Source organism: Lipotes vexillifer, unplaced genomic scaffold (assembly GCF_000442215.2).
Source record: "Lipotes vexillifer unplaced genomic scaffold, Lipotes_vexillifer_v1.1 scaffold422, whole genome shotgun sequence".
Taxonomy (NCBI): Eukaryota; Metazoa; Chordata; class Mammalia; order Artiodactyla; family Lipotidae; genus Lipotes; species Lipotes vexillifer.
In genome coordinates, this window is record NW_006779087.1 from 2,691,957 (window position 1) to 2,709,096 (window position 17,140).

The 17,140-nt window shown below is 41.4% G+C and overlaps 1 protein-coding gene across 1 annotated transcript in view; it reads left to right on the forward strand.

Annotated features, from left to right (window-relative positions):
• Positions 1–10,442: 10,442 nt before the first annotated feature.
• The window catches only part of SCN8A (sodium voltage-gated channel alpha subunit 8), a 116,960-nt gene continuing 110,262 nt past the window's right edge, over positions 10,443–17,140 (forward strand). Inside the window, 1 exon segment of the mRNA XM_007452326.1 lies at positions 10,443–10,718. Coding sequence (XP_007452388.1) covers positions 10,443–10,718 — 276 coding nt within the window.

Sequence of the window (17,140 nt, forward strand, 5' to 3'; positions counted from 1 at the left end):
GGTGAGGATGGGCCATAACATCTTGTAGGAGGGAGAGCCAGATTTCAATGTTATCGAGAGAGGCTTAGGACAGCAATTTTTAATGTTTCAAATGAGTAAAATTAAGATTTGACAAAATTGTTTTTATTTCAGTTTCTAGAACTGTTATATGGTTTTCCAAAATGAAATCTGTGAGTGACAAAGTAGAAAATTGGCAGCCTAGAATCTAGTTGTCACTGGAGGAAGGAGGGCCCCAGGGAGTGGGGACAGTGTAAACTCTATCCATCTGGCTGCATCTCTCTCTTCTCCTGTGATGAGAGCCGCCCACCTTCCTCCCAGTGCACTGCTGTTCCTCTGGCTAATTCCAAATGAGCTATGTATCAACATGCAGAGACTGGCTGGCAGTCCTCAGAGTCTAGCTGTAGCTCTATACAAAGCTGCCTCTCTCCTTTTAGTTCTTGTCGTTAAGTCTTTCCCTTGAACTTCAGGACCACGTGTCTGCTGCCTATTCAGAATCTCCATTTGGATGTACCAAAGCAACTCAGAAGTGAAGTCATAACCGTAAACCCCAGAGCTGTGCATCACATCTTATTCCCTGCCTCTGAATTTTACTACTTGCATCCATTGCCCACAGCAAAAATCTGGGCCTCTTTCTTGATTTTCCTTCTACCTTACCTCCCACTTCAGTTAGTCGACATTCCGTTCTGTACATCATCCCTATTTTTTATTTTTTATTTTTTTTGCGGTACGCGGGCCTCTCACTGTTGTGGCCTCTCCCGTTGCGGAGCACAGGCTCCGGACGCGCAGGCTCAGTGGCCATGGCTCACGGGCCCAGCCGCTTCGCGGCATGTGGGATCCTCCCGGACCGGGGCACGAACCCGTGTCCCCTGCATCGGCAGGCGGACTCTCAACCGCTGCGCCACCAGGGAAGCCCTGTACATCATCCCTATTGCTGCTGCCTGGTTCAGGCCGTCATTTCCTCTCAACTGAATTGCTACAACAGTCTCTTTACACTGTAGCCAGAATAATCTTCCTAAAGTGTAACTTTGATCAAGTCCTTCAGACCTTCGGTCTCTCCTTATTGCCTTCAGGATAAAATCAAAACCACTTGCCATGATAATGACTTTGCCCCCCTGATGTGGCCCCTGTTTACCTGTTAGTTAATTTAGTAAAGACCACTTACCCCTAACTGTTTGCAGTACCTAAGGGGCTTGATCTCCCTTGTCTGTGGTCTTTTGTGTATATGCTATATTTTCTTCCTGCAAAGCTCTACCCATTTTCCTGCCACCTTATACTTCAGCAGCTTCAGGCTTTAGCTAAGATGTCACTTTCTTCAGGAAACCTTCCCTGATCTCCCTGATTAGGTGTCTTGCTTGTATCTGTCTGTAGAAGCCCATTTTACTTTACTGGATTTATCATACTGTACTTTGCCTATTGATTTGTCTTCTACCCCCAGAAGACTTTAAAGGTCCCTGAAGGCAAGGAGCTATACTGATCATGAGTACAGTTTCTGGCATATAGTAGGGACACAGTAAATGCTTCCGTTTTTTTCTCTTTAAATAAATTGTGGTAAAATATACATAATATAAAATTTTCCTTTTTAACCATTTAAGTGTACAATTCAGTGGTATTGAGTACATTCACATTGTTGTGCAACCATCACTACTATCCATCTCCAGAACTTTTTCATCATCCCAAACTGAAACTCTGTACCCATTAAACAATAACTCCCCCATTGCTCCTTCCCCCCCAGCTCCTGGTAACCACTTTTCTACTTTTGTCCCTATGCATTTGACTATAGGTACCACATATAAGTGGAATCGTACAATATTTGTCCTTTTGAGTCTGGTTTATTTCGCTTAGCATAGTGTCTTCAAGGTTCATCCATGTTGTAGCGTATGTCAGAATTTCCTTCCCGTTTAAGGCTGAATAATATTCCATTGTATGTATATAGCACATTTTATTTATCCATTCATCTGTCCATTGGTATTTGGGTTGATTCCACCTTTTCGCTGTTGTGAATAATGCTGCTGTGAACATGGGTGCACAAATATCTGTTTGAGTCCCTGCTTCAAGTTCTTTTGGGTATGTACCTAAAAGTGGGATTGCTGAACCTTAATGGCAATTCTGTGTTTAATTTTTTTGAGGAAGCGCCATACTGTTTTCCGTAGCAGCACAAGAGTTCCAATTTCTCCACATTCTCCAACAGTTGTTATTTTCTGTTCTGTTTCATTTTATAATAGCCATCCTAACGAGTGTGAAGTGGTGTCTCATTGGGGTTTTGATTTCCATTTCCCTAATGATTAGTGATGTTGAGCATCTTTATATGTGGTTATTGGCCATTTGTATATCTTCTTTGGAGAATGTCTATTCAAGTCCTTTGACCATTTTTTAAAATTTATTTTTAAATTTATTTATTTATTTGTTTGTTTATTTATTTATGGCTGCATTGGGTCTTCGTTGCTGCCCGCAGGCTTTCTCAAGTTGCGGCGAGCGGGGGCTGCTCTTCATTTGCGGTGCGTGGACTTCTCATTGTGGTGGCTTCTCTTTGTTGCAGAGCACGGGCTCTAGGTGCTCGGGCTTCAGTAGTTGTGGCACGTGGCCTCAGTAGCTGTGGCTCGTGGGCTCTAGAGCGCAGGCTCAGTAGTTGTGGCGCACGCGCTTAGTTGCTCCACGGCGTGTGGGATCTTCCCGGACCAGGGCTCGAACCCGTGTCCCCTGCATCGGCAGGTGGATTCTTAACCACCGCACCACCCAGGAAGTTCTGACCATTTTTTAAATTAGGTTATTTTTTGTTGTTGTTGTTTTTGTTGTTGTAGGAATTCTTTATATATTCTGAGTATTAATCCCTTATGAAATACATGATTTGCAAATATTTTGTCTCATTCTGCGGGTTGCCTTTTCACTCTCTTGGTAGTGTCCTTTGATGCAGCAAAGTTTTTAATTTTGATGGTGTGCAGTATATCTATTTTTTCTTTTATTTCTGTGCTTTTGGTGTCATATGCAAGAAATCATTGCCAAATCCAATTTCGTGAAGCTTTTCCCCTATGTTTTCTTCTAAGAATTTTATAACTTTAGCTCTTACATTTAGATATTTGATCCATTTTGAGTTAATTTTTGTCTACGGTATGATAAGGTGAGAGCCCAACTTCTTTCGCATTGGGTATCCGATTTTCCCAGCGCCATTTGTTGAAGACTGTTCTTTCCCCCATTGAATGGCCTTGGCATCCTTTTTGAAAATCATTTGACCATATATGTGAGGATTTGTTTCTAGGCTCTCTAATGTATTCCATTGGTCTATATGTCTGTCTTTATGCCAGTACCGCACTGCTTTGGTTAGTGTATCTCTGTAGTAATTTTTGATATCAGAAAATATGAGTCCTCCAATTTGTTCTTTTTTAAGTCTGACAAGTTTTTAATGCTACTTGCTGTTTGATCCTCCTTCTAACATTTTTTGTGTACCCCCGCCTATAGTGTTTCCCTTAACAACTCCTCCTAGATGACTTCTCTTCCTTCATCTCCGTCATAACCTCACTCCAGTGCCCGTTTTCTTTCCCTCTTCCACACCCTTTTCCTTAATTTAGAGTCATCTTTAGTGTGTTCAAGCCACAACTGACATTTTAAGGTCTTAATACTCCTGGGTGACCAACAGAAGGGAGCCCTAATCATCGATTTCTCCCAACTTTGAGTCTGGTTCAATCTCTTTCAGAATTCTCAGGGCTAAAAGTCACATTTATTGTTATGATGGATGAGATGCATTGCCTAAGAGACTGTGTGGCATAGTGAAAAGCATTATATTGGAGACCAAGAGACCTGTGCCCTAGCTCTGCATCTGTCACCGATTAGCAGTTAGACAACTCAGCCTCTCTTATTTAACTTACTGTTAAATTTTCTTATCTGTAAAGTTAAGGAAAGTTGGACTAGATGGTCTCTAAATTCCTTCTAAATCTAAAACGTTTATTTTTATTTTTAGTCCTCAGAAGGAGGAGGAATTTAAGCTGGTTTTAGAGATGAATGGAATTTAGATGAGAAGGAGAGAAAGACTTCAGGAGATTTAAAATAAGAAATGAAAGTGTGTTTAGGAGTCAACGAAAACAACGGTGACCATTTATTAAGTGATGCTGGGTCAATTGGAGACCCACGTAGAAAAAAAAATGAACCTCGACCTCTATCTCGCACAATTTTCAAAAATCAGTTCCAGATTATTTGAAGTCTAAATAAGAAAGGTAAAACAAAAAAGCTTCTAGAAGAAAATTTAGGCTAATAGCTGCATGACTTTGGGATAAACAAAGATCTCTTATAACAACAACAGCAAAAAACATGAAAGGGAAGGTTGATAGATTGGATTTCAGTAAAATTAAGAACTACTTTTTATCAAAAGACACCATTAAGAAAGTAAAAAGGAGAAAAATATTTGAAATATATCTGACGAAAGACTTGTATGGGGAATGTGCAAAGAACTCCCACAAATCAATAAGAAAATGCAGATGACTCTAGAAAAAAGTGGGCACAGATTGAAACTGGCATTCCACAAAGGAGGATTTCTAAATGGGCAGTAAACGTATGAAAAGGTGCTCAGTGTCGTCAGAGAAAAGCAAATTAAAACTCCAGTGAGCTAACAAACACATGGAAAAATGCTCAACGTAGTTAGTCATTAGAAAAATGCAAATCAAAACCACAGTGAGATACCGCTTCACACCCACTAAGATGGCTGTTAAAAAATAATAATAATGAGAGGAAAATATGGATGTAAAGAAATTGGAGCTTGCTTATATTGCTGGTGAGAGTGCAAAGTGGTTTAGCCTCTGTGGAAAAACAATTTGGCATTTCCTCAAAAAATAAAGCTTAGAGTTACCACGTGACCCTGCAGTTCCACTCCTACGTGCATACTTACAAGAATTAAAACAGGGACTAAGGGACTTCCCTGGCGGTCTAGTGGTTGGGACTTTGCCTTCCAATGCGGGGGGTGAGGGTTGGATACCTGGTCGGGGACCTGGGAGCTGGGGTCCCACACGCCTCGCAGCCGAAGAGCCAAGACATAGAACAGAGGCAGTGTTGTGGCAAGTTCAATAAAGACTTTAGAAATGGTCCACATCAGGGCTTCCCTGGTGGCGCAGTGGTTGAGAACCCGCCTGCCAACGCAGGGTACACGGGTTCGAGCCCTGGCCCTGGAAGATCCCACGTGCCGCGGAGCAACTCAGCCCGTGCGCCACAACTACTGAGCCTGCGCTCTAGAGCCTGCGAGCCAGAACTACTGAAGCCCACGTGCCTAGAGCCTGTGCTCTGCAACAAGAGAAGCCACCGCAACGAGAAGCCCGTGCACCACAGTGAAGAGTAGGCCCCACTTGCCGCAACTAGAGAAAGCCCGCGCGCAGCAACGAAGACCCACTGCGGCCAAAAATAAATAAATAAATTTATTTTAAAAAAAACAAAAAAAGGCAGAAATGTTTCACATCAAAAAAAACAGGGACGAACTAAAATAAGTACATGACAATAGCCAAGAGGTGGAAAGACCTCCCCCCTCAGTTGTTCCTCAGTGGATGGATGAATAAACAGATCATGATACAGACATATATTGAAACATTATTCATCCATAGAAAGGCGTGAAGAACTGATACATGCTACAATGAGGATGAAAGAAGCCAAACATGAAAGGTTACACACTGTATGATTCCATTTATATGAATTTCTGGAATAGATCAATCAATAGATTATAAAGACAGAACACAGCCTGACGGGTGCCAGGCACTGGGGGATAGGGAGGGTTGGGGTTGGGTGGGTGCAGGGGAGGGGAATGGAGAGAAACTGATTAACGGGTAAAGGGTTTTACTTTGGAGTGATGGAAATGTTTTGGAACTAGATAGAGGTGGTAGTTGCAGTATGTTGTGAGTGTACTAATTGCCACGGAGTTGTTCGCTTTAAAATGGTTAATTCCACCTCAGTAAATTTTGTAAACACCATGAGCTATCACTATATATGTGCTCACTAGAATGGGTAAAAATTAAGAGGGCTGTCATTTCCAAGTGTTGGTGAGGATGTAGAGCAACTGGAACCCTCTTATCTTGCTGGTAGATGTATCAGTGAAGCTCAGTAAACGTGTGCTGTCTTCTGAGCCCAGCATTCCAGTCCTGCCTGTGTGCTGAAAAGAGAAGAGCACATATGGCCACCAACAGGCGTGCACGAAAAGGTACTTAGCAGCTTTCATTCATAATAGCCTGAAACTATAAACAACCTAAATGTCCAGCAAAGTAAATAAATTGTATGTTCATACGTGGAATACCACAGAGCAATAAAAAGAACGAACTACTGCCACACACGCCAGTAACGATGAATTTCACAGAAATATTGTTGAATGAAAGAAGCCAGATTTTGAAGAGTATATTTTATCTTCTGCTAAGGCCAAACTAGTCTATGGTGATAGATGTCAGAAGCGCTTTTGCTGGGCAGGGATGGTTGTGGTGGTCTTTGACGGGGGAGCTCAAGAGAGCCATCTGGGGTGCTGGAGACATATCTTCTGTATCTTGATCTAAGTGGTGGTTACACAGGTGTATACATAGTACACACTAATCTGTGCACTTAAGATTCGTATACACTTTATTGTTCTACCTTTAAAAAAAATACTAGAAAATTAAAACAAAAACCAGTCGCCAGAGTAGATGTTCTTGCAGGGAAGCAGTAGAAAAGAATGTTAGTGAGGTGTAAGGTTGTAGATGAATATCCGAGAAGTGTAAGGTTGTAGAAAGCCTTGAATGGCAGTGAAATGGCAGAAGGTTGGATTCTCTCCTGTAACTCCAGTAGCTTCGAGGGAGGAAAATGACATAATGGAAGCAGATTTTTTAGGGAAACGGATCTTTGGAGATGTGCCTGGTGGGCTGAGGACTGGTCCACAGGTGGGAGGCTGTTGCAGTAGGACCTGAATTAGGTTGAAAATGGAAACTCTGAAGGGAGAAGAATTAGTGAGGCTGGTGACTGGTTGGGCAAAAGGACAGCAAAGGATGACGGGGCAAAGATGACTGAAGGTCCACGCTAGATGGCTGGAAAAACGATGGTCCCGATCACAGAATTAAGAAAGCCAAGTGGAGGACTCCGTCTTGGAAGTAAAAGGATGAGTGGTTTTAAATGCTTTAATTGTGAAGTGGTGACAGGCAGTTGTGGGGCTCAGAAGAGCAATCAGGGCTGATGATAGAAATCTGAAAATCACCCACATACAGATTATTTTGAGTAGGTGAGATCCCTAAAAGAAGGAGTGATGCAGAGAGATTGCAGAAAACCAGCCCTTAGAGAAGAAAAAGGTGGTAGGGGAAGAACCAGGATAGAACCAGGATATCAGAAGAGAACCAGAATCGCTTAAGCCAAATGAAGAGGGAGTGGGGGGGATGAAGATGTAAAGGGAGAAAATACAGAAGTAGGAGAGGAAAAGTGAAGATTGAGAATGTGATGGAGACCCATGATCATTGAGGGAACCTGGAGAAGGCAGGAGGAAACAAAGGCAGAGGACTTAGCCGAGGATGGCTTTACCTGTGAAGAGCCCAGGTGTGTACAGTCAGGTTACAAGAATTTGTCGGCATCTGCAGTGACTTCCTCTTGCAGTATTCTCTGTCCTCTAAGTAGGGTGACCTAGAGGGTGACCCAGGGTTGAGGATGAGTGTGGCTGTGGGAACCAAGGAGCCCCAAGTATTTGGACCAATTATGGGTTCCAGGCATAATCGTATTCTCTGTGAGAAGAATACAAAAGAAGTTTAAGACACCACTCATGCCCCTAGGGGTTTATATGATGCAGTTAGACAATGACTGAGAGCCAAAGCCAGTGTGAATAAGATGTCTTGAACCCTGACTTTGTCATTTTCTAGCTGTGTAACTTCGGCCAAGCTCCGTTAGGACTCTGTGCCTCTTTCCCTCAAGGACTCTGTGCCTTTTTCCCTCATCTGTTAAAAGGGGAAAATAATAATATCTACCTCATAGGTTGTTCTGGAGATTAAATGAGTTAATACAAGCAAGGTGCTTGGAACAATGCCTGAAACATAGCAAGTATGTGATAAATGCTAGCTAAGAGATCACGATAAAGCTGTAGGAGTTCACAAGGGGAAAATAATTAGTAAGGGCTGGAGCTGATGGGAAGATTCTTCCGGAGGAGTAGGGATTTATGGGAGGCAATTCAGGGACTGATAAGAGGAAAGGAATTTTAGGTTTGGGGGAAACAATGGGAGTAAAGTCTTAGATCAGTAAAAACCATTGGCATTTGCGTGTGGTTTACTTGAACCAGACTGTTCCTGTTGCCATAGTAGTGGGAGTCAGGCTGGGACAGGCAGAGGGGTACCTGATATTTGTCAGAATAAAAGAAGTATGAGTTGGGGGAGTCAGAGCTCTTTGTGTGTTTTTTCCTGGCCCTGTGACTCTGGGCGCGTTACCTCATCTCTTCAGACTTCAAGTTTCCTAATTCTTAAAATGAAGTGGACTGGATCTATAAAATCCCTCGCAGCTCTAGAATCGCATGCCTCATACATGAAAAGGATTTCTTCGACCCCATCGTCTGAGGAATGGTGTTGTGTGTGTGTGCAGCATGGAGCTGACTTGTGGTTCTGGCCTCCTCAGTGCCAGGCTGTAACCGAGTGAGCTGATCAGCCCATGTGGATACCACACACTGCCTTTCGCAGCCATCACCACCACTGGAAAAATCTGGGCTCTCCGCGGGTGTATTTATGAAAAGAGCCCTTGGGTGTTTCACTCCCAAATTATTTAGAGCTAACTCTACTACTGTTCTCTTAAGGAGTCTCAAGTTTTATGGATGCTTGCCTTGGAGTGGACCCTGAGGGCTAAGTAGGAGGGAAAGAACTGTGTTTAGCCTTTAAAGAAAGGTCCTAGATTGTCTTTGTGAAGCTCATAAAACAAAAGGAAGACGCAGCACCACGGAGCGCCAGATGAACTGCCAGTGAAGCCCTAAAGCTTTCATGGGAAGAGTCACGTTGCTTTGACATTAGGGAGCCCCCTGTTCCAAGGTGTGTATTTCAATAACCTAGGACTCTGTATATGCATAAATGAAAATGGGCTTTTCAAATACCATGCTTGGAGGTCTTTGGCTCTAGTATGGCACTACTTGAGTTTCTCTGTTTAGAAAGGAATTTGGTTTGTGATTCATTTCTCACTTCCTGTCCTTTTGGCGTGAGCCCCGCTCAGGGGCCTTTCTGCTGTCGTTCACCCTGCAGTGCTGCAGGGCTGTTGCATCAGAGGAAGGTCTCTAAGATTCCTCTCCCATTTGCTTTTCCTGTTGCTGAGTGGGAGGTACGTAGAGCAGTATCTGCCCTCTCCAAGGAAGATAAGCGCTTCGTGTTTGTCCCTGGCGCGAGCTTGGTCATCAGAGCAGGTACTTCTGGACTTCTATACTGGATGGAGTTTACAAACCTTGGTGAATTGAAAAAGAACTTGAAACAGAAGAGCCAAAGCCAATAGAAGCATTTCTGTCTATATTTTTGTGCCTCCAAAGTTTCAAAGGGTTTAGTGTTTTCAGAAACTGAAATTTGAAAAAAGAGACAGTTTACCCTTGTGTTGTCCTTGGAAAAAGAGTGTTTCTTTAGGGAGCAGAGTTCTAGGAAAGGAAGATGACTTGAGCATATAAGGATTCCAAAGCTAATAGGTGCCTCTCGGTCATGTTAAACATACCTTACTCATTTAGAATAGAAATTACTTGAGGGTATGGAATATATATATTTTTAATGTTGTCTATAAGAAAATCACTTTAGTTTTTATTGAAGTATAGTTGCTGTACAATATTATATAAGTTACAGGTGTACAATATAGTGAGTCACAATTTTTAAAGGTTATATTCCATTTATAGTTATTATAAAATATTGGCTATATTCCCCATGTTGTACAGTATATCCTTGTAGCCTATTTTATACCTAATGGTTTGTACCTCTTAATCCCTGTATTGCCCCCCTCCTCCTTCCCTCTCCCCACTGGTAACCACTAGTTTCTTCTCTATATCTGTGTCTGCTTCTTTTTTGTTATATTCACTAGTTTTTGCTGTATTTTTTAGATTCCACATATAAGTGATATCATACAGTATTTGTCTTTGTCTGACTTATTTCACTAAGCACAGAGGGTATGGAATATATCTTTGTGGCTGTACGTGGTTACTAACTGTGAGCTGCATCTAAGTCAATAATAAAAACTAGCAATTCAGGAGACTCCCATGTTTTGATCTCCTTGGCTGCTCATTCCCCTGAGGGGTGGTTATGGACATCGCCTCGTCCATTCATGCCACAGACTTTCTGAAGAGAAAAATAACCATGTCATGGGAGAAACTATGTGTTGCGAAGGTTGTGACTAAAGGCTGAGAGTGAGATGGTTTGCTCTGGCCTCTTTTTAGAGCAGCGATTGATTAATGCTGTCTGTGTTGCCGTTTCTTCCAGAGCTGACCTGTCCTGGACGCAGCATAACTAACGAAGCTGCTGCAGGATGAGAAGATGGCAGCGCGGCTGCTCGCACCACCAGGCCCTGATAGTTTCAAGCCTTTCACCCCTGAGTCACTGGCAAACATTGAGAGGCGCATTGCCGAGAGCAAGCTCAAGAAACCGCCAAAGGCCGATGGCAGTCATCGGGAAGATGATGAGGACAGCAAGCCCAAGCCAAACAGTGACCTGGAAGCAGGGAAGAGTTTGCCTTTCATCTATGGGGATATCCCCCAAGGCCTGGTTGCGGTTCCCCTGGAGGACTTTGACCCATACTATTTGACGCAGAAAGTGAGTTGGAGGAGACGGAGCAGCAGCTTCAGATACCCCGTTGCTAACAGGCTCAGGGGGGATGGGGGGAAAGAGCTGTGTCTTTGCCAGAGGTTGGATAAGTACTTAGCCTTTTGTTTCAGTTCCAGTTTACGGTGATTCTTTTTTGGTTTAGTTGCTGCTAAGGGTCATTTGTGGGTCTTGGCACTTTTCGGTCTGTTAATAAGACTTCTTCTGGTTTTGGCTCCTTTTCCTAATTTGACAGTAGAAAAAGATTGATTAAAAAAAGTGTGGGGGGGGCTTCCCAGGTGGCGCAGTGGTTGAGAGTCTGCCTGCCGATGCAGGGGACATGGGTTCGTGCCCCGATCCGGGAAGATCCCACATGCCGCGGAGCGGCTGGGCCCGTGAGCCATGGCCGCTGAGCCTGCGCGTCCGTAGCCTGTGCTCCGCAACGGGAGAGGCCACAACAGTGAGAGGCCCGCGTACAGCAAAAAAAAAAAAAAGGTGGGGGGGGGACCTAAATGGGACTGTTTAATAGAGTACAAGAAAGATGGCATAGTGAGAGATGGCACAGCCCTGTAGAATCTTGTTCACACATTCAGAATTCTGTCTTTAAATATAAAGATGATGTTTTTACCGCAGCATCAACAGAGCCTGTTGTTAATATAATGGAGATGATGGCTTTGTCTGTTTACCTAACCCCCTTTGTGACATTAGATCATAGCCTTTGGGGACAAGAATAGAATAGAGTAAACCAAACTGGGCCAATGAGGAGACCAGGTCTGTAGCCTTGTTAACACAGTTGTCTGTATTCAGCGAGCACTGATTCTTACATAGAGTCAATTCTGTTATTCCTGCTAGTAAGGAGCATGAGTGAAAGAAATACCAATCTTCATTTCGCCAAGAGTTTCAAATTTCCCTAACAAATGTTTGACCAAACCTTGGGTTTCTTTCTCATGATTATCTTTTGAAACTAGGCAACAGGTAAAGAAGCAGAGCCCCCAGTTAATCCAGTGGCCAAGTAATTAGCCATTGAATACTGAAGACTGACATCAGATACCGTTTTAGGGATCCCCCATTTGACAGATGTCATTTAAAGAATTAAATCCATAGGTGTTTCCAGATGAAGGGTGAAAAGGCTTTGTGTAATTATATATTAACAAATATAAAGCTTAACTGCCTTTATTAACAAAACTGTCTTATAAACTGCCGTTAACTAAATTGCCTTTTAGTCTTTCAGTTATGGAAGAAATTTCTGTTTCTTTGTCTTAATAATGGGACAGAGGTAAGACTTGAGGCGAATAGATCTCTTGATTTAGCTATAGTTGTGGAGGCATCTTAGGTCTGAATGGCAAAACTAGTTAAGACGTTGTCTACATACAATGGCCCTTCACCCTTGTACTTCTGTTGCAGCTCAGAACAGCTACGTAATAGGAAAAAGTAGAATCCGTAGCCTGTAACTTCCACTGGGAAATTTAGAATGTTTAAGGAACAAAACATGATGTGATATAAAGAAAAGGAGACTAGAAGTAGGAAATCTTCACTCTACCATAATTCACCGTGTTTATTATTTATAGTTTCCTTCCTTAGTATGTGTGTTTTTCAAGCTACCACAAATAGTTCCTGGGAAAAGAAAGTAGTAGGTAAGGAAAAAAAAATCTTCTCAGAACTAGTTGATGTCCTTTAGCAAAGTCATTTCACCTCTCTGGGCCTAAATTTCTCATGTAGAAATTGAGAAGTTGGACAAGACCTCTAAGGACGTTTTCAAATGTCAAATTCTGGGGCTAAGTAAGTTTCCATAAACTGTCATTGATTTCCTTACTTACTTATCCTTTTTTTAAAATCTAACTATTGAATCTGGGCCTTTGCTGAATGGGGGTAGGTGGGTGAGGAAGGAGACAAGGTTTTAACTTTCTGGGTTAGTGAATAAGGGAACATGGAATCTTGCGCTGTTTTTAGAAAAATATTTCATTGATTGTAAAATTTTGAAATATTTTAAGATATATTTCCCTCCTCTTTCCTGCCCTTGCATCCTTAGTCTTAGTAGAGGTAAAAAGAAATAACAAAACACAGAGTTTAGGTCGTGCCTGCTTAGATAAGTTTGGCCAACTGGTATAACTTTTTCAGAAAATACTCCTATGGCAATAAGCAGATAGGTAAAGCCCTTTGGACTCTGGCCTTTCAGGTGCCTGAAACCTCTTTGCTTTTATTTGAACTATTTGTTTTTCTAACTCAGATGCAAATTAAACTTCCTTTTCTTAAACCTGACTAATATATGAAAACTGTAGAGAGCTCTTCATTGTCAGAGCCTAGTTTTCCTTTGCTTGCCTTTTTCCCTGGTTCCTGCCTTATAGACGGCCTCTTTCCATTCCCAGTGCCTTAGATTTCAGCGCTCCTAGCTTGGGAGTGAGGACCCAAAGAGAGTGGTCTCTGGCCCTAATGGGTACTCTTTTTTGGGTAGGCCAGTTGTTGATGGCACTCCAGTATCTTCATGATAGAAAATCTGACTTCAGCCTTTGGCCTCACCACAAGGGTAAATAGTTTGTGGAAAGGATAACTTTAATTGTATTCTTTAAATTCTTTTTTTTAAAAAACAAACTGAAATATACCACCATGCAGAAAACTTCATAAAACATAAATGCTTAGCTTAATGATTATTAAAAGCAAACGAACACCTATGACAAGAAAGAACATTAGTAGCACTTCAAGGTATTATCTGTATTTTTAAATAAAGGGTTTTTCAATTGATTAAAAGTAATGTGCTTGTTCAAGTTCACTTGCATATCTTCACTGGCATTACTAATACGTCTTACTAACTAGGCCTTTCACTGGGCCAAATTAGCGAGGTCTCCCCTACCAAGGAAGCACGCTGGGAATCAACCCACATATTGAAATATCCTGAGAGTAGAAAGGACTTTAAGAGGACATTCCCTTCCATTTGTTTTTTAAGGACTGCCTTAAATAATTCTTGCAAAGTAGAATTTCTTTTCTTTGCTTAATGGTACAAGTGGGTTTCTTTATTTTTTCCTCATAGGTCTCGTTTTCTACCTGAGTGATCATTTTTGTGACTCTCATAGAAACTGGTTTCTCATTTCCTTCTCTCTTTATTTTAGAGGGTGAAAGAAAACTAGTTCTCTGTCAGTAAAGTTCTGGTTTCATCCCGTTGCGGATCTCACACTGTCCAAGGACACAGGGTCATAAAACATGGGTATCACATTTTCAAGATACCATTGTACCAGCTGGTACTGGTTTGAGCTATCTATCGTAAGCTTCCTGGTGGTGTCCATATTGCATTTCACCTGACTTTCCCAGATGCTCCCCAGAACAATCCAGATCATCCTCTCTTTGGATTGTCTCAGAACTCCCAGTGCTGCAACGTTTTCCTTGCCTCTTGGTACTTTGTTCGAATGTCTCCATTCTTTGGCTTTCTTGTTTTCCGAGTGTCACCTGAAAATAATTGAATTTACAGGACATTTAAACTTTTTAATTTATTTAATTTTTAAAATAGGTAATATATTTACATGGTTAAAAATTCAATAAAAGGTATTCAGTAAAAAGGATATTGAGTAAAAAGTCTCCCCTTTACACCTCTCTCTCCTCAGCCCCACTTCCTGCCTCTCTGCCACAGGTAACCATTGTTAGTAGTATCTTCCAGAGTTTCTTTATACTGTATATGTACAAGCAAAAACAAATAGGTATTTTAGGAACTTGAACTGTCCTGAATGCCTTTGCTCTTGGTTTTCTTTCTACTATTTTCTTAAGCCAATTGAAGCCTTAATTTTGTTATTTGTTTTCCCTTCTTTCATACTATGGAATCTTAAGTTTTATCCGGGTAAATTCTCGGTTCATTTCTCCCGTTCCACATGCTTTTTGGTAAATCAAATCAAGGACTTCTTCTCTATAGCTCAAAGTGTCTTTCTATCTTTACTACAAAATATACTCTCCAATGCTTAATAATAACTTGTTGAATTTTAAATGGCCGTGTTTAGTCCTAAGAACTGTCTTAAGTGGGGCAGCAAGAAAGTCAGTGGATTAAGTCGAAAGAAGGCCTTCAGAGTTGGCTCCTACCCTTTTTTCCTGTTTCATAAAACCAATAATTGTTATTGGTGTCCTTTTTGTTCTGTGGATATGCCCTCCCATAAGAAAGCCCTATAAACAAAAATCCAAATTACAGGATTGATTATGTTCCTTTAAATTGGGCACATACCTATTGCATTAAAAAATTACATATGGTTTCCCAAAGTTCATTTTACCTTCAAGTTTTCATGTCTGTCTTTTCCTGCAAATTGGAGTCAACCTAGAATCAAAGAAAATTAGAATATGGTAGCCTTAGACATCCTCTAGTTCAGCCTCCTCATTTTATACATTTAATAAGGTGAAATGCTTTGTCAAAAGTATCTGCGAACACCTCCTAACTCTCAGTTTGTTACAACATATTTCTAGTTTTCCACTTTTCTAATTTGGCCCAGTCCTTCTGAAGTGAGGCATGCAGATATGGAGAGAGAAAAAACCCTGCTTTGTCATTCACATCCCTTATAATCCCTGTGGTTTAATAACCCTTCTTAGGATGGGTCCTAAGAAATGCAGTGCTTCTGGGGGAAAGGATGGCATTTGTGTTAGCTCCAGTATTTTACCTTCTCAAGTGAAGGAGCTCTGAGTAGTCTAGCAGCCTAGACAACTTGTTCCAGAGACATGGGCTCAGTATCAATACTGCTACCACTGTTCAGCTGGACATGTAATTTGGAGGGAATTTTACTTAACCTCTTCACATATTTTTGCTTTTTAAAGGAAGATTATTTCTTAGCCCCCGCCAACCCCCCAGCCTACCAGCAGAATGATATAGTGAAAAGAGCACCTAACTGGGAATAGAAAAACCTCATTTTAGTTATACCATTGCCTCTTGTCTGCCCTTGGCCAAATCACTTAAATTCTCTGGGCTTCGAATTTCCTTATCTACAATATATGCAAGGTAAGAGTTGCGCTTATGTCTATATCTTTCTAATTGTATTTCACATATTATGTTTTAGCTGTTGCAAACCATTCTGTTTCCCTGGTGTCGCCTGCCTTCTGGTCTCCATCCCCTTCTTCTGGAATATACTCTATGCTTTAACTTCACCTTTGGACACTTTACCCATTTGTCTAGGCCTAGCCCTGAGGCCTCTTCTTCCTTACAGCCTAATAACTTGATTGTTTACATTGGAACGGATTCCTCCTCCTGAATTTCTATAATACGTTAAGATCCCAGCCCTGAGAAGTGGGTTTTAGTTGTAACTCAGGTTAGGTATGGCAGGGCACCCTGTGCCCAGCAATGTTTACAGTTTTTTCCTTACATCCCTAATATTAATGCCATCAGCTTCCTCAAATGAAGAACTCTTAAGTCACATGCGCGCGCGCACGCGCGTGCGCCGCATGCATGCATGCCCATGAGCTCCTGGCAGAAAATCCTTGCAGAATCTAGTTTCACACACTTTTCAGCAGGTGTGCAGAGTGGAGACAGGCTGTTAAAAGAGAATTTATGTTCATTAGGTGTGATTTGAAGTATTACTAATGAAGTGTTGAATTGCCTGTTGTTGCACAAGAGGCCTAGATGCTGCTTTCTGTTTTGAGTGAAAACTAGGTGTTTTAAAGCTAGACGTTTTATTTTGTTTAAAAAAAACGTTTTGCAACAATATAAAAAGCCAAAATGTTTCCACTCTTTTATTCACCAAATCAAACTGAGGCAAATGCTTGTGAGCAAATGGGAGGAAGGCCGTTCTCAGGGTGACGGGTTAAGGAAGTGAGTGGTATGGGGTTCATTCCATTCTCCAAGTATCGTTACCTAGAGGAAAAGGAATTTAATTAAACAATCTTAAATCAGATTCCTCTTTTATAGCCTTAGCAATAGACCAGGAGCTGAGAAACCTTATTTTGGATCCCATTTCCACCTAATTCTAAATGATCTTGGGCATGTCACTTAACCATTCAGCATCTCAGTCTCCCTCATATAGAAAATTAAGATTATGCTAATAGCTGATATCCCACCTATGCTACAGTGTTGTTGTGAAGATTATATCTTGCCTACACTATACAAAACAAAACAGCCTATTGTGCTAGCCCTCCTTCATTTTTCTCCATTATACACCTAGCATATATTTATTTGTTTATTGTTCATTCTCTTGTATGCTCATTAGCTGGAGCAGTGCGTGCCCTATAGTAAGTGTTCAATCCATATTTGTTGAATGAATGAGTCAATCTTATGAGATAATGCCTGTGGAAACACTATGTACTTTTCTAAGTGCTTTGAACATGAAAGGTGACATTATGATTTTTTTTTTTTTTCTAATGAAAAGTTTTCCCATCTACCAAAATGAATGGAACTCTAGGGGGGAAAACACTGATTATCAATATATCTTTTTTGTTCCTGAAGAATTAGTTTCCTTTAGGGGTTGAGGAATTAGATCAAG